General features: G+C 40.0%; 1 protein-coding gene across 1 annotated transcript in view; it reads right to left on the reverse strand.

Annotated features, from left to right (window-relative positions):
- Positions 1-21,697, reverse strand: part of SYNE1 (spectrin repeat containing nuclear envelope protein 1) — a 329,785-nt gene that overhangs the window by 60,981 nt on the left and 247,107 nt on the right. Inside the window, 10 exon segments of the mRNA XM_042795897.1 lie at positions 81-285; positions 1,665-1,798; positions 3,280-3,450; positions 4,180-4,335; positions 7,513-7,668; positions 10,222-10,398; positions 11,422-11,571; positions 12,833-13,015; positions 13,419-13,551; positions 14,560-14,756. Coding sequence (XP_042651831.1) covers positions 81-285; positions 1,665-1,798; positions 3,280-3,450; positions 4,180-4,335; positions 7,513-7,668; positions 10,222-10,398; positions 11,422-11,571; positions 12,833-13,015; positions 13,419-13,551; positions 14,560-14,756 — 1,662 coding nt within the window.

The following is a 21,697-nucleotide window of genomic DNA, read 5'->3' on the forward strand; positions in this document are numbered from 1 at the left end:
ATAAAGTTTAGTAATGGGCAGCCTCTTGTGATTTTTAGCCCACAGAGCCGTGAAAAACTGCAAAGCTTAACGGGACATACATTACAGTCCTGAATCCAAGTAGTAACTTCATCATCAGCAATGTCTTTGCTGGTGGCAGTCTTCAGGAGTTCACTGGTCTGGTCTTCCCGCTGACGGACTGTGGAGGAGCACTGCTGGTAACAGTCCTTGTACCTCTGCCACAGCTGAAGGAGGCCCTTACTGGCACGCAGCCGCTCTGCAATCTCCTGCAGAAGGTTGTTCCACCTGGTGAAGAGATTGCATGAATGATTGAAGCCTGGGACCTCACAAGAACTGTCCCTGCCCCTCTTCCTCTCTGCTGTTTCCCATGGACTTTTGGCTTTTAAGAAACTTGGTAATAATAAAGATCCTGACATTTGGGGATAAAAAAAGAAAAGGAATTCAATAAACATGCTGAGAGGCTATTCTGGCCTGTCACAGCAGGTCTGATCTGTGCTACATCCTGGATGCTGTATATTAATGCTTGAGGTCAGAGCTGGAGTTCACTTTTTGAAGTGAACCTCCTGGTATTCCCACTTAGCACACTTTGGTTCACTGGACAAAGCATCCATGACCAAGCCATGAACTGCCAGCACCAGATTCCTGCAAAGAAGGTGTGAACAAGAAACCATTTCTTCTGCTGCAACTTCCTCCCAAACCCTGACAGAATATTTAAAGTTATAAAGCTCTGTGTAATTTCCTTCTAAAATAATCTCAGACCTATTAAAACTCTTTATATTTTTATTTTCCAATTAAACATCTAATTCCCCTTTGAATTCTTGGCTCTAATGGCAACCAGAAACATTTACTTTCTCAACTGTGCTGGTATTTATCAAATCATCTCATTATTTCCTTATTAAAGGAAATCACAATATTTAAAAATTATTATTATATGAAAAAAATGGTCAAGTGAAAATTCCATCAGTCATCATTGCAACTGCTAAATCCTACAGTATCTTTTCTGAAATGGGGTGAATAATCCCTCCCTCCACTTCCAGATTCTAGGACAGCATGGACCACAGATTAAAATAAATTTGATGTGATTGTGTTTTCAAAAAAAATCCCCAACTTTCCATCAAACTAGTTTTTGCTTTTGGATCCTGCCTTTCTGTAGCTTCTCTGAGTAAACCCTTACACTGGTTTTGTTCTGGATTCAAAGTTGGGGAAGCTGTTTGCCAAGCTACTGGTGAAGGTTTAGACCTTCTTTCCTATCATGCCCTTCATACAACTAGGAATAGCAACCTAAAATCTGGGGAACCTGGTGCATGCATAGCAAACAAAATTTTCAGAAAGGATTCTTGTATTTTAAGCGCAATATTATTTTTCAGCATGGAATGTATGAATCTTGGTTGGCAGACATGCATGGAGCAAAACCACCGACAGTAATGTCCAAGTACTTTGCTGGAGAAAATAATGTTTCATTTATTATTAGTAGTAAATGAGACAGTTCTGCTCCAGCCCTTGGCAAAAGAAATAAGCCTGCCTGCCCCCACAAGCCCCCGAAACCCCCCAAAAACATAAAATCACAAAATATATAAGAAAATTAGAAATGATGGAAAACTGAGTAAACGGATAAATGTCAATTTACCACTGAAAGTACAGTTCAACACATATACATTTTCTACCTCATATTCACTTCTTTTAAAGTGTTGGTAAGTGTTTCAGTCACTGGGGGGTGACATTCTTTCAACAATAGATTGGTCACAGAACCAAATTTCTGTAAGCTATTTTCTTGCTTTTCCAATTCATCTTGTAGGCTCTAAACCAGAAGAATTAAAAAAAAAAAAAAAAAAAAAGATACATGAGGCATTACAATTGCATGATGTAGACACATTTCAAAATAGCATGTATCAATTACATCACATGGGTTATGAATACAAAACTTGATTTCATGAGTGCTTCATCTAAATAAAAGGTTGTTTAATATAAAGACTGTGTTAGATTCATTTGATGCAATATTAAGGTGTAGCAAAAAGTAAATTTTAACCTAATATTTTCACAAATTGTCAAAATCTTGTAAAAGAAATTATGCTGTACTCTTGCACAGAAGTAGTGCAAGGAATTTCCTCAGGAATAAAAATTTAACTCATGGAAGAAAATAAATGAAGTAACATTTTCCTGTTTAGAACAAGCTGAAAAAAATTAACAGCATAAAAAAAAGCTTTGTTCTGAAAATAAGATTCTTGCTCTTTCATTTATCAGTCTGAAGTACTGCTGGCATGGGAAATGCTCTTTTTTCTAAACCTCAAATATTTTTATGCATATTTTTACAGTCTGAACTGCCCAGCAAATCTCAACCTGATTCAACAGTATAGTCAAAATTTTGATAAGCAAAAAGAGTCATTTTCTGTACCTAATGTTTTACTGGTTCCTCCTCTCTGACACATAAAAAACCCCCAAACCTATAAGAGTGACTGTAAAGCGCATTAATGGATGCTCTTTAAATCTTGGTTTCAAAAGTGCTGTTCATGCTTGGGGAATTTGCCTTTATATATGTTTGGACTTCAAAACACACAAAATATTTAAATGATAATATAAAATTAAATTTGTTGGCAAATACTAACAACACAAATTCTTGGTACTTTAAGCATCTGGAAATGTTTGTGGGGTGATTTTTTATTCCAGACACCAACTTTGAAATAAAATGTTATTCTATGTAAAAGAACAGTAATTTAAATAATTTTTAATTTAATTATTTAAAATTATTTATTTCAATTAATATTAATTTATCATTTTATAAGAGGCGTCTCTTTGTATGTTATGATTTTCTTACAGTGGAAAGTCACTTGATCAAGTGGGTATCTCAGCTTTTGGAGCATTATTTTCTTTGTTTTTCAATCTATTGCAACCACAGGATTTGGGGCAGTTTAAAGTGTGACCTCAACATGCACCAGTATCTCAGAAGCCTGATGAAGCAGAGTGAGAAACTTTAGTTTTAATGGTCACTAGCATGAGTTAAAAAGTTTTAACCATTTGACAGTACAGCTGAAAACTTAAAGAACAGCATCAAAAGTCTAAAAAGAAAACAACTAACACCATTTTATTTTTCTGCAAAATGAAAAATGCAATGGCTATTTGATAATGTGTTTTCTTAATGTTGTGTTATTTTAACGTGCCAGTATGTCTGTACTTCTGTTTCTTATGAACAAAAATGTATAGTTATCTGCATCCATGCAATGCAGACAAAATTAATCCTTGAATCCATCCTTAGCATGTCAAGAGGCATGGGATCCTTTTCACCTGAAGGTTATCAACTTGGACTTTCACAGCTTCCAAAGAACCAGTAAGGAGATAAAAACGGGACAAAGAATATCTAGCTTCTGTCAGGTAACTATTCAGTTCTTCATAAGCCACTTTGTAAATGCTCCACTGATCAAGAGCAGATTGCAACAATATCTTCAGCTGGCTAACCTAGAAGGAGCGAGGAAGAAAAAAAAAAGTAAATGAAAACCATTCAAGATATTTGGGTTTTGTTCAAATGATTTCCTTCCTTTTGATCTCAGATATGAAGTGTTCTACATGCCTAAACTTAAACCTGTTGGAGAACAAAGATTTTGCACATCAGCTGGGCTTATGCTGGGTACAGTGTACAGTTCTGCTTGATTTTATAAAGCTAGGATGGCAGAAACTGAGAAGATATTAAGTCCATTCTACTTTGGTCCAAAGCAGGATCAAGCAAACTACTTAAGACTATAAACCACGTATCTCTAAGGCAGGCAAATCAGCCTATGAAAGTCAGCAGAGAGGCTAGTACTAACACACTGCATTCCTCCTGAGAAGGCACATTGATGCTGATCAAGGTTTGGATGACGACAGTGCTGATCTCTTCCTTATTCTGTGAGACCTATGTTCTTGAAAAGGTAGTCCCTTACAGATCATTTGGTACCTTTCTACTAAATACCAGGAAGCATCGAAAAAGCTTCAATTACAAGGATTAAAAGCATCCCTGAAAAAGGAAATATTATACCCATATTATGTGGAGTGTACACGCAAACTTGGGGATGGATGGAAACAGGGACACAATTCAGAATCTCTTCCCCTACAATACAGAGGAAATCCAGTCGCTGCAAACTGCTAATTCTCCCTCTCTTCCATGCTCTATTCCTGGAACTATAATTTGCCCCTTGATGATTCCTTTACCATGTGATCCAAATTGGCCCAGGAATTGTTAATTTCTTGTAGTGTATTCATAACAGTAGAAGAGACTTCCTCCTTCTTGTTTAGTATCAAAGAAAGACCACTCTGTTCTATATTTTCTACTTCTTTTTCCTTTGTTCTTATTGATTCTTCTAATTCCTGAAAAGAAAAAGAAGATATCTGAGAATTTTTGTTTAATTGGCTAGATAATGCTTTGAGATAGAAAAGATGCCCATAAGCTCCTTAGTTTAAAAAAATAGAAAAGTCATGCTTGCATACTTTGTTTTTTTATTCTCAAGAGAATCATAACTCATCAGCAATTTTATTTAATATTTTATGTTCCCTTTAAAGCATAGCTGTTTGTCTTTAATTTAAATAGAAGTATGTCCTCTACGTTAAACTCCTCTGTAATCTGCTCTCATGTAAGAGACCAAAACTCATTAAAAATAGGACAGCAGTTTGAATACATGGGAAAATTGTTGTGTGTCTTATTTTGTCCTAGAACACTGAGAGGGCTTTTTAATTAGTCCAAAGCTGACTCAAGCCTCTGGAAAAAAAATGAATTTTGCCACCCAAGGAAAAGGACAAAATTACTTCCTAGGGAAAGATGTAAATTTGCCATGCCTCCCCACATGAAGTGGAGTCTTTATTCCTTTGCCAGATCCCAGCAAAGCCCCTTGCCCGAGGACAGTAAGCCTTCCCCTTTTCTAGATGACAAGTTCATTGGAGTCCAGCCAATGACAACAAGCAACAGACTGCAAGAATCTTCCTTACTGCCTCCTCAAGGTTGCATGCCATTGGGAAGCATTAATGATGATGATAGCATTTTGCTCTGCTCAGCGTTCCCACACACTAACCCAAGAAAATGGGAAGAAAATGAACGGTTGGTGTGAAAACAAATGAAGAAAACAAGACTTAGTACATAAGCACTGAGGCCATGACAACTTGTTAGTCGCTTGTTTTGCTGCTTCAGGCAAGTGCTGACTGTGTTGTTGACTTAAGATGACCCTAGATTGGTCATGGAAATGCTGATTCAAAATTTGACAGTTTTATCACCTTTTATCAACAAGTGAAGTGCAGAAGCTCTGGTATGCAACATTCACTAGTCACAAAGCCAGAGATCTTCCTCATGCCTCAATAGCATGAAAATGAAGTAGCAAAATGGAGAGAGGACATGAAGACTCGGTGAGCAGCTCTGACCCATGTAGCATGCTCCCATATGCTCATTCCTAGCCAGGAAACTACCTATATCATTTCATGGCACAGTTCAGGGAGATTCAAGAGCGTCCTGCAGTGCTCTGACTCATATGGAAGCTGTGCAGCTTCAGGTAGTGCAAACACAGAGTCTGAGCAGAGAGGGGAAGTATGGCTTGTAGGCTTCCGGCCAGCACAAATTTGTGTTTACCTGTCTGGAGATAAAGTAGTTAGTGTGATATGGAAAGCAGACTGTGAAGTGAGAGCAGTATCTTGATACCCCTCATTAATTAGTACATCTTGTGATCTCAGGTTATATTCTAATTTTCTGCAAGCCTTTCCTTAATGAGACAGATGGATCATCAGGGAAAGAAAGCAACACAACAAAACTCTGGGCAAACTGAAAACTCATGTCTTTCAATAAATTACTCTCCTTATGAATCTGAACAACAAGTGAACCATTGCCATAACAAACTTTACATTTTAGACAGTGGGGGGAGTATTTAGAACAAAATTCTGCCCAGTCTTGCAAATACTTGCGATTAACAGAATTTATCCCTGCACATATACAACACATTTTTGTTTATATATATATTTGGGAGAACATTTTTGCTTTACTATTTATTCCTCGCCTTTTCTCCTGTATTATTTCACATTCCTTCAAACTCCTAGCCATGACCTTGTTCTAGACTGCAGCCTTGGAGTAATACATCATTTTTTTTTACCAGATGACAACAAAGCAAACACGTTGAAGTTGTACATAGTAAATTTGTCTTTCCAAAAAGCGGATTTTAAGACTAAAGAAAGCATTTAAGTTTGTACAATGTTGCTGCAAAATTCAGAATGTAAAACATGCAAAAGTTTAAAACACCGAGAATTTCAAGTATTTCTGGTTCTCTGTGAACTGGGGTTTCTTCTTCATCATTTAAAACTCATAACTGAATTAAAGACATTACTGTTTCTGATCTGTGATGGGAAAAAATGGTTGCCTTCACTTACTAATATGACACTAAGCAGCAACTAACTTCAGTTAATAAATAAACTGAAGCTTTTGTACTAGTTGAACCGGATGCCCAAGAATGTCTGATACAGTTATTTCTTAAACAATTTGTTTCTCTGCTGATCAAAGTCTTGCCATTCATAACTGACTCTCCAAGTGTATTTGCTAACTTCCCTGACCAAAAGGAACCATAATGGTGATAAATCAGATTTAGCTTTGAACTCCAGCCAAGCACAGCCTGCCGAATATGTCAGCCTATGCAAAATTACCCTTACTTCAGTCATATGGGTTTACTGTGCTGAAACCATAAAGATATCCGAACTGAAACTAAGCACTGCAGTCAGTTTGAAAACAAGTCAAGAATTTCAGAAAAAAAAAAAAAAAATTCTAACATATCTGTCTTAACTAACTATTTGCCTTTACAGAAACAAAGATGGGTTTAATACACTGGTGAGTATACATTAAATTCTCTTATGCATTTCATCTGAATAGATTTCCAGTTCTGTTTGTGGAGACTTAAAAGGTAGATCATATTTGCCCCATTTGTTAAATGCATGCAGGAAAGACAGCCACACCAAGATAAATACAATTCCTTACTCCCTTTTAAGGGGATGAGAACACCAAGATTTTGGGCACACAGTTGTCCTAACAGAGTTTATACATTTGCTCTGGTGTGAAAATTATTATTTGGTGTCTGGTAGAACAAAATACTTTTGAGCAAAAATTATCTGATGTCTGATAACATACAGAGGCCTTGTTTATAAATTCAGAAAAATCTGTTTTTCTTATACACCTATAAGCTTGAGCTCTAGCCTGACAGTTCCAAAAGCAAGCTTCTAACTATTTAAATACATGCTAAACAGGAATGAGAACGTAACTCCTTTTGTGGTCTTCTAGTTCAGTACACCTGGTATGCTTGGAAATGCAAAAAGAATAATGACTTTGGTTGCTTTTAAACAACTTCGGGACATTCTTGTTCTCTCCTCCTTCCCTATTGCTTACATTTTAGGAATGAAATCTCTCTGTCACAGAAGTAAAGAGGAGTTCTGTCACTGACTTCATTGATACAAAGATTTCAAATGGCTTTAACAAGCGTTGTTTCTGTTAGAAAGAGAATATTGTTATTTATAATGGGACATTACCTCACAATCTTTCAAAGCATTCTGTACTGAAGCCTGGTCTCCAATTTTCTGTTGCTGTTTCAGCTTCTTCTCTTGGGTTTCAAACCAAGCTTTTAGGCACTGCACATTATTTTCATATTCTGTCCAGGATTCCTGCAGACTTTCCAACACCTGAATCTGCAAAGAAATATGAGTATATACTTTTTCATACAATTACCTTTATTGTTGGGTCAATTAAGTAAATCAGTGAAGACCAGTGCTTACTAGTGCCTTCTCAGAATTCAATACTTTCAGAATTTATAAACAGTATATGCATTCAGATTTAAATATATCTGCTATTTGTAAAAGAGTTCATAATAAAAAAACCTGCTTTGTTCAGAAATAATTATATAAAGATATCACACTGAGATACACACTGAAGGATGCTAACACTTAAGCAGAACGTTTTTATGGAGTGGAATTCTTTTCAGAGATAAGGAACTCAGGATTTCTCAAATAAAACTAAGCATGCAAACACACATTTTATATTCCTTGATCGTAACTGTGATAAAGCAGATGAAGATTTATATTACCTTCTTTGTCAACTGACTGCTTTAAAGTTACATAGATTTTTTTGATTGTTCTAGGTATTATTCAATGGCAAATGAGATAGAACTTCTACTCTTCAAAAAAAAAAAAGGGAAAAAAATTTGACAGTGGCAGCATTGCCATAAAAAGCATTCACATTACTTAATATAAACTGCACTCTACGGAATGACCAATCTTAATTAACTGTAACCTTAATTAGAACTGGTTGAGGATGTGATGGTCAACAGCAGCCTTGGCCACAGTGATGATGAGACAGTTGTGAGTGAGGTAAGGAAAGTAAGCAGCAGACTAAAGATCCTTAGAACAGCAGACTTTGGTTTCTTCAGGTAAGCATGATCCCACGGGAAGCAGTACTGAAAGACAAAGGAGTCCAGGAATCTGGCTGATCTTCAAGGACAGCTTCCTTAAGTCACAAAAATGGCAAATCCACAGAAAGTGGCTTACAAAGAATGGGCCGAGAATCATGGCCTGGCCATGCAGCGCTGATGTTAGGAAACAAAATCATGTCTGGAACTAACTGGTGAGGGACAGAAGCCATTCTTGTTACTCTTCACAAGTACATCAGCAACTAATGGGAAACCACAGAATAGTCTGAGATACACAGTGCCCTCTCTGCTCTGACCTTACTGACAAGGTCTTCCCTCATGCCTCCCAGGTTTTCATGCCAATTAACAAATTTTGGCATAGAGAGGTACTAGTCATGGTAGAGGAAGAAAGAATTAGCAGCTCCTTAAATAAGCTGGACATATAAAAGTCTACAGAACCAGACAAGATGTATCTGAGGGTGTCAATGTCATTTCAAGGCTGCTGCCTATCACCTTTACAAGGTCATGATGGTCGGAGGAAGTTGGTGGTGACTGGGAAAAGGCTACACCACAAATCCTGCCAGAAGCCATTTCCACATGCATAAAGAAGAAGGAGGAGGAAGAAGCATGGTCTTACTAAGGGCAAATCGTGCCTGACCTAACTGATTGCCTCTGCTATGATGATATGACTGACCCTGTGGACAAGTGAAGTAGCTACTGGTTACCTTGTCTTTTGCAAGACTTTTCATATTGTACACTATAGAGTAGCAAAATTGAGGAGACATGGGCTGGATGGGAGGTCTGCAAATGAATAAACTGACCAAAGTCATCAGGCTTAAAGGTTAGTGGTAAACATTTTGACATCTATCTGGCAGTCATTTACAAGATGCATCTTCAGGGTCAGTCCTGGGGTTGATATTGTTTAAAACTTTCATCAGTAAACTGACTGACATGATGGACTGTGCTTTCAGCAGATTCATAGATGACACTGATTTGGAAGAAGTAATTGATATGCTGGAGAGTAGGGCTGCCATTCAGAGAAACCTCAACAAGATGGATAATTAGGCTCATCAATCCTCATTACATTTGTCTTTGCCGAATTTCAAGTCCTGCATCTGGACAAAATAACCTCATGCAACAATACAGGCTGGCAGCATGCTGGATAGAAGTAAACGACCTATGGGCTATGGTAAGCAATAACTTGAACATAATAAAACAGCAAAGTGCGTTTGTGCTGATGAAGACCAACTACATACTGGGTTAGATTATTGAAAGTGCACCCAGCAGGTCAAGAGAAGTGGGTCTTTCCCTCTTGACACTTGTGACCCATTTTAGGCCCTCCAGTGCAAAGGAGAGATTGACAAACTGGTGAATGACCACTAAGGTCGTTAGGAGGCTGGAGCACATGACATGCAAGGAGAGGCTAGTTTCATTCAGCCTGGGGAAAAGAAGGCAAAGGAAGCATCTCATTGTGCTGTCCACTCCGTATGGGGAAGATGGAGGTAGACTATTCTTGAAGATGTGTGGTAAAAGGAGAAGAATAACAGTCACAAGTTGCAAGAAGGGAAATTCCAACTGGGAACAAGGCAAAAATTTGTCCCCAGCAAGAGTGGTTAAGCATAGAAATGAGCTGACCAGAGAGGTTGTGGAATCTGTCCTTGGAGATTTTCAAAGCTCAGATAAACAAGTCCCTGGACATTCTGATCTAACTGTAAAGTTATCTCTGCTTGAGCAAGAGGTTGGACTAGATGACCTGCAGAGGCTTCCAACCATTATAATCTTATGGATCTACACATTTTAAGAGTTCACTACAGAGCAGCTAATTTTTTTTATTTACCTTTTCTGTTATCAGGCCTTGCAGGATCTGCCAACGTCTGTTCATTGCTCCAAGTTGTTCTGCAAAATCGGTTTTGTCGCTACGTTTACTTTCAACATCCTGGCTGCTAATTTGTAGCACGGATTGGTTGACAAAGTCTACCGTCAATTGTTTGCAATTTAAATCTATCTTGAAACCCTAGTAGAAAAGAAGGGAATAAAAACCCCAAAACGTAAGTACCATAACTTCTCGTCTTCTTACAAAACAGAGGAAAAATGTTCACAAATTACAACTTTACTACAAGTTAGGAAAAAGGCAATTAAAAATGTTAAAAATGTAAAAATTTTTTCCTAAATACCGAGAAATAAAGCAGAAATACACTGCTTTTGGAATAAATAATCTGCCTTCCCCACCCCATGCCCCAAAAAAACATAAAAAAAAAATCTGTAATCATATTGATATTGGTCTTAAAGATCAAATTTAAGAAAAATGGGTATATATTTTTTTCCATTTTATTTAGTTTCAACATTTTTAATACAAAACCAGGTAAGATGGAAAATATTCTTACATAAAAAGAATAATAATAGCCAGGAAGTAAAGTGATTTTTCAGGAGACTAGTGAAACAAATCTGACATTGAGAAGAAAGTCACTGTGTGCAGATCTATTACAAGAGTATTACTGATCCAGTTAAAAAAATTAAACTGTGTTATATCTATACTCCTCAATAGTTATCTCAAGATATAGTATCTTTCATTTTTGCTTAGATACTGATAAAAACTATCTTGATCTGCAAACCACTGGCCACCTTCCATTCAAGCACATGCTACACACTTTGAGGAGAAGGTGATATGCAGAGAATTCATAAAACAACTTGCATCATTTGCAGAGTTTTTTGTGGTTTTGGGTGAAAGACAGATGTAATAATAGATCTAACTTAATAAGGTTTAATCATGTGCATACTGCTTTGAATTTACCTGGAAATTAAGGTAAGCATATTAAAAATTATATTCCTGCCGTAACTAAACAGCAGAGTAATTTTGTCTTCTTTTCCACAGTATCAAATATTACCCAATTCTAAGTTGTGTACAATTTTAACCACTCCACAATGCAAGAGTTGTTTTTTTTTTTTTTTTACTTAAATCGTTTATGCTTTACATATGTATATATATATTTAATGGGGATAATTCAGAAGGGGAATCAATAGCATTTCCACTCAGTACCTTGTATTTCTGGACATAATCCTGAACGACTTTCTGTCCTACTACATTTTTTATATTCTCTTCATCCTGCTGAATGACGTTTTCCATCAGGGAAATCCAGCTCATAACTTCAGTGATAGCATGGCGAGAAGGAATTTTATCCATTTGGAGCTGTAAAGATAACAGACTTAAAATGCACGTTGTGAAGAAAATGGATAAGAATTCCTTGCTTTGCATTACCATAGTATATTTCCTTTACCTGCTCTTATTATCATGTTATTCTACATCCTTAACATATTGCTGAAGTTTATAAAAAGTAAAAAAAGAAGAAAGGTTTTAATAGGAGATATATTGTATAATTGCACCCATCCTAGTGAGAAAATATTATATTAAAGGCTTCTTATTTCCATTCTTCATTGTAAAAAGAAACTGGACAAACACAAAGATTCCATTTCTGACTTCCTAAAGGTTCTGCATTCTCACTCCATAATTCTGTATTGGCCTTATGTAGAAGATCAACTTTAAGCTATGCTTTTCCTGTCCTTGTAAATGGTTAATGAATAGACCCATGGAAAATAATTTTATACTACTCTTCTTGTGTGGTGATTTGGAATAGTACCTGTATTTTTCTTAAAAGACTCACTTTCGATATTTGATACAGTAGTGCTTGCTTACATTTAGTTACTCAAAAATGTGTTCTATGACATTTTTAGGTAGACATATATATTATGCATTACAAGACAGCTCCTAGAACTACTGAATGACATTATTTTTTTTTTAATATAATATAATAGATTCAATTAACATTTGTTACTCTTCCTCTCTCCCCCTAAATTACAATGATATTACTAACTCTGAGAACATTCCAAATTATAAACTTAAGCAATGGCTTGCACTGATAACTTCCTAGCAACTAAATACTGAACGAACTTATAGATCAGTATAATTCTTTAACATCAGTATCACAGCACTAAAAAAACAAAATTACACAAGTAAAACCCTCCTGATTCTACATACACTAGCAGAAATCTTGTACAGTATTTTTAGATTTATTTTGTCTTGCACAGACTTGAACCCAGTCTATTCAGGTTGAATAAAAACACCATCCAAACCAGACAGGGCACAGGGATGTGAACTCCCTTTTACCAAAAATCATACAACATGTCAAAAAAATCCTCATCTGTACTTTGGTTAAAATTTAACAAATGTAACTGTGAAAGTCTGAAATTAACACCAACTGGTGCTAGACTGTATGAGTAGACAGGATTTGGACATAAGCGTAAGCTTTCCCACATTAGAACAGGAATAACGTTGTCCCTATCTTGCCTCACATGGATAATTTGAGGAAGGAAGCACCAATCTCTCAAAGGCAGTGCCAACCATATGGTCTGAATTTTCTGGAATATTAAAGGCCAACACTGGCCTTCCTTACCTGGTGCAACTTCTCTTGTACTACTGGGATTTGTGTGAGCAGATCTGTCCACTGACTGTCAATGTGGGACAATCCCGCTCTCAATGCCGCTGTATCCACCTTCTTCAGCCTGAGGAGCTGGTTCCCAGTACTCAGGACAGAAGATTTCTGTGACGATTTAGCATCCACTTCTTTTGAAAACTCCTAAAAGCAGAATATTTTTGTGGAAATAATCAACTATTTGTTTACTGTACTTAAAGCTTTACCTCAGAAAGCCAAGAATATCCTTCCTTCCCTTTAAAAATATGTACTCTCTATTAGTGTTTACCAGCTATGCTTCAGACCAAGTGAGAATAAAAATTGTTTTCAGTCATAAAACTATTTTCTGTTTTCTGAATCATCAAGCTTTACAATCACTGCATACTGCAAAGGAGTGCTTAGTATGAATACACACCAGTTTTTGAAGGACAGCTCACGTACAGAAGCAGATTTTTTTTTTTTGCATAGCCACTACTTCAGTGATGAAAAAAAGTACAATCATTTGACTGCCCAACTGTTTATTTGTAATTGTAGAGAAAAAGGTGTCCTAGGTCCATGAATGACTTACCAAAAAGGAGTTCAGGTGGTCTCGGACTGTTTCCAGTTCCTGAGGAACTGTCAAAGACTGCTGGCTCCAAAACTCAAGTCGCTCCTTTGCAGATTGTAACCAATGTGTCAATTCATTTGATTCACTCTGATACCTGTAAAGATGTTTAAAGAAAACTAAAACAGTCATCACCACTTCTTGCTTCCAGCTGAGCAGCCTCTCCTCTGTGTGTTAGAGGAAGATACTGTATGCCAGATTTAAAATAAAAATATTTTCTATTCTTTATCAACTTTAAGAAAAATATGATTTAATTTTAAAGACAGGCATGGTATCAGGAAACTCTTAGTTTAGCCATTATTTCCACAATTCCTACAAGTGCCTTTGTTTTGCCTCTTAGGAAAAACTAAGTTTAATGAAGTTACTAGTAACTAGGTTATAAATCTGTTTGGACAAACTGTTAACAGCACCCTACCCCATACAGACCGAAGGCCCAATCTTCCAAAAGCTTTACCAACAAGATATCTCAGAACAGAAATTTTATTTAATTTTTTCAGAAACTATCTCCATATCATTTAATATGCCAAGCAGCTAATGAGATGTCAGAATAAGAGTGTCTCCACATAACCTTTATACAAATCCTTTATGTGCCTCTCTCGAAAGGCTAGTGAGCCAACAAGCCAGGGATATTATGAACAATAGACAAAGCTTGTATATCACTTAGAGAATTAATTTCAAAAGTAACATACGAACATTACTAAAGGTAGTTAAAATCTCCCTTCCATATACATAATGACACAGACCACAAGAACACAGCAGTGTCAATGCCCCTGTGAGAACATGCTGAGGCTACTCATGCCATCTAGCAAAGCACACACCCTTTCTCATCAACCTGTATGCACATGGGACTTCTAAATTGGACACCTAAATAAGGTATCTTCTGATTTCCTCCCACCAGATGTTATCTGGTACGTGTTTTATTGCAGATGAGAAAGCATGATAGCACTTCTACAGAACAGAAGTAGGATATTGCATAGTAGTCAAACTATCACATATATCTTAAAGTACTTTTAAATGTCAAATATAATAGTTCTGGATTCAGAATTACTTTGAGCTGAACAGTGCAGGTGAAGAGGTTTATACTGTCCATTATAATCAGCATTACCTTGTCCAGTGCTTGAGTATTGTCTCCAACCTGTGAAGCTCCTTGGTAACCTTGCTGGTGTTATTTAACCAGTGTTCTCCCAGTTGGTTCAGTTGACTTTCGAGATCTGAACAGCTAATAGAAAAAAGGAGCCTTTTCCCATCATCTAGCACTTGGTATAATTTAGGTTGGTATTCAGTCAGGTTAGATCTCAGATGCTGTAATGACAGAGGAGATGGTTAGATAACTCTGCAGGTCTCTGCTACCACAATTCCTCAACGTTTAGTTTTCTTTTATTGCATTTTGTAGCATATCCAATGTCAACATGGCACATCACATTTTTTCCCTGTTCCAGCTCTAGACCTCCCTGAGAAACAAGATGCAGGTAACCAGCTCAAAATCTTCAATGTACTGCGACAATACCCCTCACTTCAATATGTCTATTGACACCTCCTTATGATGACGTCCTCATTGGTGCAGATATTTTATACCTGAACAATTTCAAAAGAATCTTCATGGTGCAACACCATTTCTGAGAGAAATTGATTAAAATGTCAGAACTTATACTACCATCTGCTGAAAACTCTACTGTAATTAAAGGTGTCCAATATCAAGTTATTAACTGTAGCCACTTTTCAGCCCTTTCAGTGCCTATTTTCAGCTCTCTAGTTGTTTAACTCTTCTTTTACTGATCTACCCTTCTGCTATCCACAGCTACAAAACAGAAGATCATACAACCTATCCAAATCCCCGAACACAGAAGCCAATTGTTATAGCACAAGAAAGGAAAAAAAGGTACTGAAAAAGGAAAGGTTATTAATACTTTTTCCCTGAACCCCACCTGGAGCAGAGACAGATTTCATTTCAATGGTGAATAGTGGCTGGGTAGCAAATTTGTATATGTGGGTAAACATACCTGTGAAATTCTACTGTCATTACACAAATAGTACAGATTTTAAAAACATAGAATCCTGAAATGGTTTGGGTTGAAAGGGACTTTAAGATCACCTAGTTCTAAACCCCTGCCATGGGCAGGGACACCTTCCACTAGACCAGGATGCTAAAATCCCCATCCAACCTGGCCTTGAACACTTCCAGGGAGGGGGCAGCCACAGCTTCTCCGGGCAACCTGTGCCAGTGCTTCACCACCCTCACAGTAAAGAATTTCTTTGTTATAGTTAATCTAAATCTGCTCTCTTTCAGCTTAAAACTGTTACCCCTTCTCCTATCACCACATGCCCTTGTAAAAAGTCCCTTTTCATCTTTCCTATAGCCCCCTTTAAGCACTGCAAGGCCGCTATAAGGTCTCCCCAGAGCCTTCTCTTCTGCAGGCTGAACAACCCCAACTGTCTCAGCCTGTCCTCATAGCGGAGGTGCTCCAACCCCCTGATCATCCTTGTGGCCTCCTCTGGACTTGGTTGAGCAGGTCCATGTCCTTATTATTTTGGGGGCCCCAGAGATGGATACAGCACTCTAGGTAGGGTGTCACAAGAGCAGAGTAGAGGGGGAGAATCCCCTCCCTCGACCAGCTGGCCACTCTTCTCTTGATGCAGCCCAGGGCACAGTTGGCTTTCTGGGCTGTGAGCACACATTGCTGGGTCATGTTGAGCTCCTCATGAATCAACATGACCCAAGTCTTTCTCCACAGGGCTGCTCTCAATCCACTCATTGCCCAGCCTGTATTTCTGCATGGGATTGCCCTGACCCAAGTGCAGGACCTTGCACTTGCCCTTGTTGAACTTCATGAGAGGCTTGCACAGGCCCACATCTAAAGCCTGTCAAGGTCCCTCTGGATGAAATCCTTTCCCTCCAGTGTGTCAACCACACCACACAGCTCGGTGTCATTGGCAGACTTGCTGAGGGTGTGCTCTATCCCACTGTGCATGGTGATCCCAGCACTGGTTCCAGTATGGACCCCTGAGGAATATCACTGGTCTCCACTTGGACATTGAGTTGTTCAGCACAGCTCTTTGGGTGTGACCATCCAGTGTTTCTTATTCACTGAGTGGTCCATCTGTCAAATCTATGTCTCCAATTTAGAGAGACATTTTCCCTTACCCATCAGCGCTGTAACCATGTTGTAGTAGGTCACCAAATCTGTCAGGCATGATTTGCCCTTAGTGAAGCCATGCTGGCTGTCACCAATCACCTCCTCATTTTCCGTGAGCCCCAACATAGTTTTCAGGAGGACCCACTCCATGATCTTGCCAGGCACAGAGGTGAGACTGACTGCCCTGTAGTTCCCTGGGTCTTCCTTTTTCTCCCTTTTTAAAAATGGGGGTTATGTTTCCCCTTTTCCAGTCAGCGGAGACTTCACTGGACTGCCACAACTTCTCAAATATGATGGATAGTGGCTTAGCCACTTTATCTGCCAGTTCCCTCAGGACCCGCGAATGCATCTCATCAGGTCCCACGGACTTGTGCACCTTCAGGTTCCTGAGATGGTCTTGAACCTGATCTTCTCCTACAGTGGGCAGTTCTTCATTTTCCCATTCCCTGTCTTTGCCTTCTGCATCTTGGGCAGTGTGGCCGGAGCACCTGCCGGTGAAGACTGAGGCAAAAAAAATCACTGAGTACCTCAGCCTTCCCTATATCCTGACTAACCAGGGCTCCCATTTCCTTCCAGAGAGAGTCCACATCTTCCCTAGTCTTCCTTTTATCACCCACATACCTATAGAAGCTTTCCTTTTGGCCTTTGATGTACCTGGCCAGATTTAATTCTATCAGGGCTTTAGCTTTCCTAACCTGATCCCTGACTGCTCGGACAGTTTCTCTCTATCCCTCTCAGGCTATCTGTCCTTGCTTACACCCTCTGTAGTCTTCCTTTCTGTGTTTGAGTTTGTTCATGAGCTCCTTGTTCATCCACACAGGCCTCCTGGCATTTTTAACTGACTTCCTCTTTGTTGGGATGCATTGCTCCTGAGGTCGGAGGAGGTGAACCTTGAATATTACCAGCTTTCTTGGGCCTCTTCCCTCCAGTGCTTTATCCCATGATACTCTAGAAAGCAGATCCCTCATGCAGACAAAGTCTGCTCTCCTGAGGCCCAGGGTAGTGAGCTTGCTGTGCGCCCTCCTCACTGCCCTGAAAATATTGAATGCCACCATTTCATGGACACTGCAGCCCAGGATGCTACTCAGCTTCACTCTCCCCACTAGCCCCTCCTTGTTGGTGAGAACAAGGTCCAGTATAGCACCTCTCCTCATTGGCTCATCTATCACTTGGAGAAGGATCCAGGAACCTCCTGGATTGCTTATGCCTTGCTGTGTTGTCCCTCGAACAGATACTGTGGTGGCTGAAGTCCCCAGTGAGGACCAGGGTTTGTGAACATGACACAGTTACTATCTGTCTATATAGGGATTCATTCACTCGGTCTTCCTGGTCAGGTGGCCTGTAGTATTGCTCGTCCCTGCCTTCCCTTTAATCCTGACCTGTAAGCTCTCAGTTGGTTCCTCAACCATCCCCTGGCACTCCAGGTGGTCAGTGACACCCCCTCTTCATCTCTCCTGCCTGTCCTTCCTAAAGAGCCTGCATCCTTCCATTCCAACACTCCAGTCATAGGAACCATCCCACTGTGTCTCCATGATGCCAATAAGATCATAGTCCCGCAGGCATGTCCACATCTCTAACTCCTCTTGTTTATTCCCCATGCTGTGTGCACTTGCATAGAGGCATTTAAGTTGGGCCCCCGATGAAGCTAACTCAGTGGCTGGAATTCCTTTGTGCTGCTTTTCAGATGCTCTCCTGCTGACCTGTGAACTCTCTCCAGGCTCTGGGCATTTATTGCTGGCCCTGGAGTCAAGCTGGTAGGAGTGGGGTGGATTGAGGTTCCTCTCCCCCGGCAACTTTAGTTTAATGCCCTCTTCACCAGTGTAGCAAGCCTATGGCCAAAGATGCTCTACCTTTTCTCTGACAGATGGACCCCATCAGGCCCCAGTAGACCAGGTTTCTCAAAGCGAGTCCCATGGTCTATGCAGCTGAACTCCTGGTTGTGTCACCAGCCGCATAACCAATTGTTGATTCACCAGATTCAACTTGCCCTTTCAGACCACTTGCCTTTAACTGGGAGGACTGTTGAAAAAATAACCTGTGCTCCAGGGTCCCTTACTGCCACTCCTAGGGCTTTGTAATTCTTCTTGATACTCCTCAGACTACTCCTGACTGTATCACTGGTGCCCACATGAAACACCAGCAGCAGATAATAGTTGTTGGACTTTATATCTGTGTATTTGACTAAGTTTGAGCACAAAATGTACATGCATTCCCATTTTTCACTTCTGCTGAAACTAACCTGAAGATGAAGTCTACAAAACTACTAGTCTTATGGTGAGTACATTAACTGCCTATTGCTCTTCTTATTTTCTCTTTTACATAAATAGTGCTCTAATAACTTAACAGAAGTATATTTATGTACGTGTGTGTCTCTGTGTGTAATTACATAAAGCATATAGAGAAATAAATGTGTAACTCCTAGAGAGTACCACAAGAAAATTCTAAGACAGTCATAAACTAATTATAATGGTTTTTTAACCTAATGTGGTCACAGTGAGATAAAAAAAAAAAAAAACAAAACAAACCAGTATTAAAAGTTATGCTATAGCAGAGTCCAAGAATCTGGATTTGAATAACCTGAATTATGTAACTGACGAGAAACAAAAGAGGAAAACTAATTTGGAGTCAGGACCAACATAAACAATGCCTAGCATTAAACAAAACCAAAATAAAACCCCCACACAATAGATTGCTTAAGTTCTCCTCATACCACTGCAAAAGCAGAAAGCTGTCTGGTAAAAGAACAATAAACATTAGAAATTCAGAGTAGACAAGAAGTCAATTTGCAAGAAGAATTTGGCAGACATTTTTCTGTAAAACAAACCAAGAAAACAAATAAAAAAAACCCACCCGAAGTGTCTCATGTATAATGAGACAAAAAGAAAACACTAGGCCAGAATTCTCATTTTGAGAACAGACCAAAAAACAGGATGTGGTGGAATATCTATATTTAAACTACTAGTTCTCATTACATTTGAGGAGGAAGGCAACTCAGGGGACTCCAGGTTGTTTAGCATCACCTTGCTCTCTGGAAAGATCATGGAGCACATCCTCTTGGAATCCATTTCAAGGTCAAAAAGGACCAAAAATTAATCAAGAATATTCAGCTTGGATTCACTAACTTGACAGTCTTTTATGACAAAAATACTGTGTCTGTGGATGAGACTGACTTCAGTATGGCCTTTGACACTGTCTCCCACAGGACCCTCCTCTGGAAGCAGAGAAAATGTGGGCTGGATAAATGGCCTATTACACGGGTTGAAAACTAGCTGCATCACCAGCCTCAAACACTAGTGATCAAAGGCTTGATAGCTGGCTGGCAGACTGTAATGGGCAGAGTAGTCCAGAGATTCTTGATATTTGAGGTTGGAGGCAGCAGAAACCTTAGAAGACTCAACAAGAAGTGCAAATTCTGCATCCTGGGCAGAATACCCCTGTTTCTCAGTACAGGCTAGGAAGGGAATGGCTAGTGTATTCAACCTGGCATCTTCCATAACCAAGACATTGTGAATAAGGCAAGCCACAGCACTGGCCTGCATTAGGACTGTGAACAACTGAATAAAGTTATTTGATTTTCCTCATCTGCGGTGCTGATGAGTCAACATCTAGTGCATATGATTCTGCTCTGCCCCTACCTCTCACCGAATTCGAGAAGAAGGAGGTAGTCAGGGTCTGGTGTAGAGCTATTAAGATGTTTAGTGACACAGAGCACATGTCCTTTAAAAAGATGCTGAGGGAAGTGTGCTTGTTTTAGATTGACAAACCAGAGGCTAAGGGCCAGACTAACAAAGGCCTTCAACTACGTGGAGCAGAATTAAAAAAAGGATAGAGGTAAATGCTCCTTAGTAGTGCCACACAACGTAAAAAGGACAATGGTGGTAAGATGAAAGCTGAAGGTTTAGACTGGGCATTATAAAAAACCTTATCAATAGGAGGTGGTGCAGCACTGCAAGTGGTCCCAAGTTTGGCTGTGCAATCTCCATCTTTTGAGTTTTCCAAAGTTGTTGCTGATCCAGCCCATGGCAACTGTCCTGCTTCAAGTGGGAGGCTGTATTAGATGACCTTCTGAGGTCCCTTTCTGTTGGAGAATGGCTCAGAGACAAGGGTCCTGAGCCCACCGAGCAATTGTAAGATCAGAGCCTGCTCTAGCTGCTGATGCTGAGCCTCGCTAGGGTTTGCCTGCAGCTGCTCGCAGCTGCTGATACAGGAGGAATGTCAAGGACGCTTCAGCCCTGTGTACCATGGTGTGTCGAAAGCAGGTTAAGGGGAATTAGGAATAGTGGTCTGAGAAACCTAGTGTTATGATAATGGTGGTCTGAGAAACATTGTGTTACGGTACTGTCATGTATCGAAAACAAGTCAACAGGAATCAGAAATAGTAGCATGAGAAACTTAGTGTTATGAGAAGCCTGTGCTGTAAGCTAACTGCAAGTAGGTGGACCGTGCAAATACGACCTTTAGAGCTTAAGCCAATCAGCTAGTGACTAGTAGGCATAATAATTATCATTGTCTGTAGAAATATATGTACCCTGGACCAATAAAGACACACGTTGATTGATGCTCTATCACCCACACTGAACCCGTCTCCACGTGTCGTTCGTCCGCGGCTCCGCAAGATGGCGCCCGAACAGGGGCCTGCATAGAAGAAGAACACGGACGGAGCGGCGGACCCAGAGAAAACAGCAACGACTGAGGAATTCGAGAACTGACCCGGAGAAACACCAAATGCAGCAGCGTCCGGGGTCCACGAGCTGAGACGGAGAGGCACCAGCCCCGGCAGCCCCCGGGGGAGTACATGGAGAGAAGCCGGCTGGACCGGCCCCGAGAGCCGAGGTGGAGCGGCCCCGGGAGCGGAGGCGGACCGGCCCCGAGACCGGAAGTGAGTGGCCCCACAAACGGAAGCAGAAAGACGCCGGAACTGACGTGGTAAGGAGCCGACTGCGGCAGCCCTGGGGGTGGACGCGAAGGGACGCCACAGGCGGACACTGAGCGGCCCCGGGGGCGGACACGAGGGGGCGCTGGAGGCGAGCGCAGGGTGGCCCCGGAAGTGGAAGCGGGGAGGCGCCGGAACTGACGCAGAGGGGTGATAGAAGCTGACGCAGAAAGGTG

The sequence above is a fragment of the Tyto alba genome, unplaced genomic scaffold, assembly GCF_018691265.1.
Source record: "Tyto alba isolate M040663 unplaced genomic scaffold, T.alba_DEE_v4.0 Super-Scaffold_22, whole genome shotgun sequence".
Classification (NCBI taxonomy): Eukaryota; Metazoa; Chordata; class Aves; order Strigiformes; family Tytonidae; genus Tyto; species Tyto alba.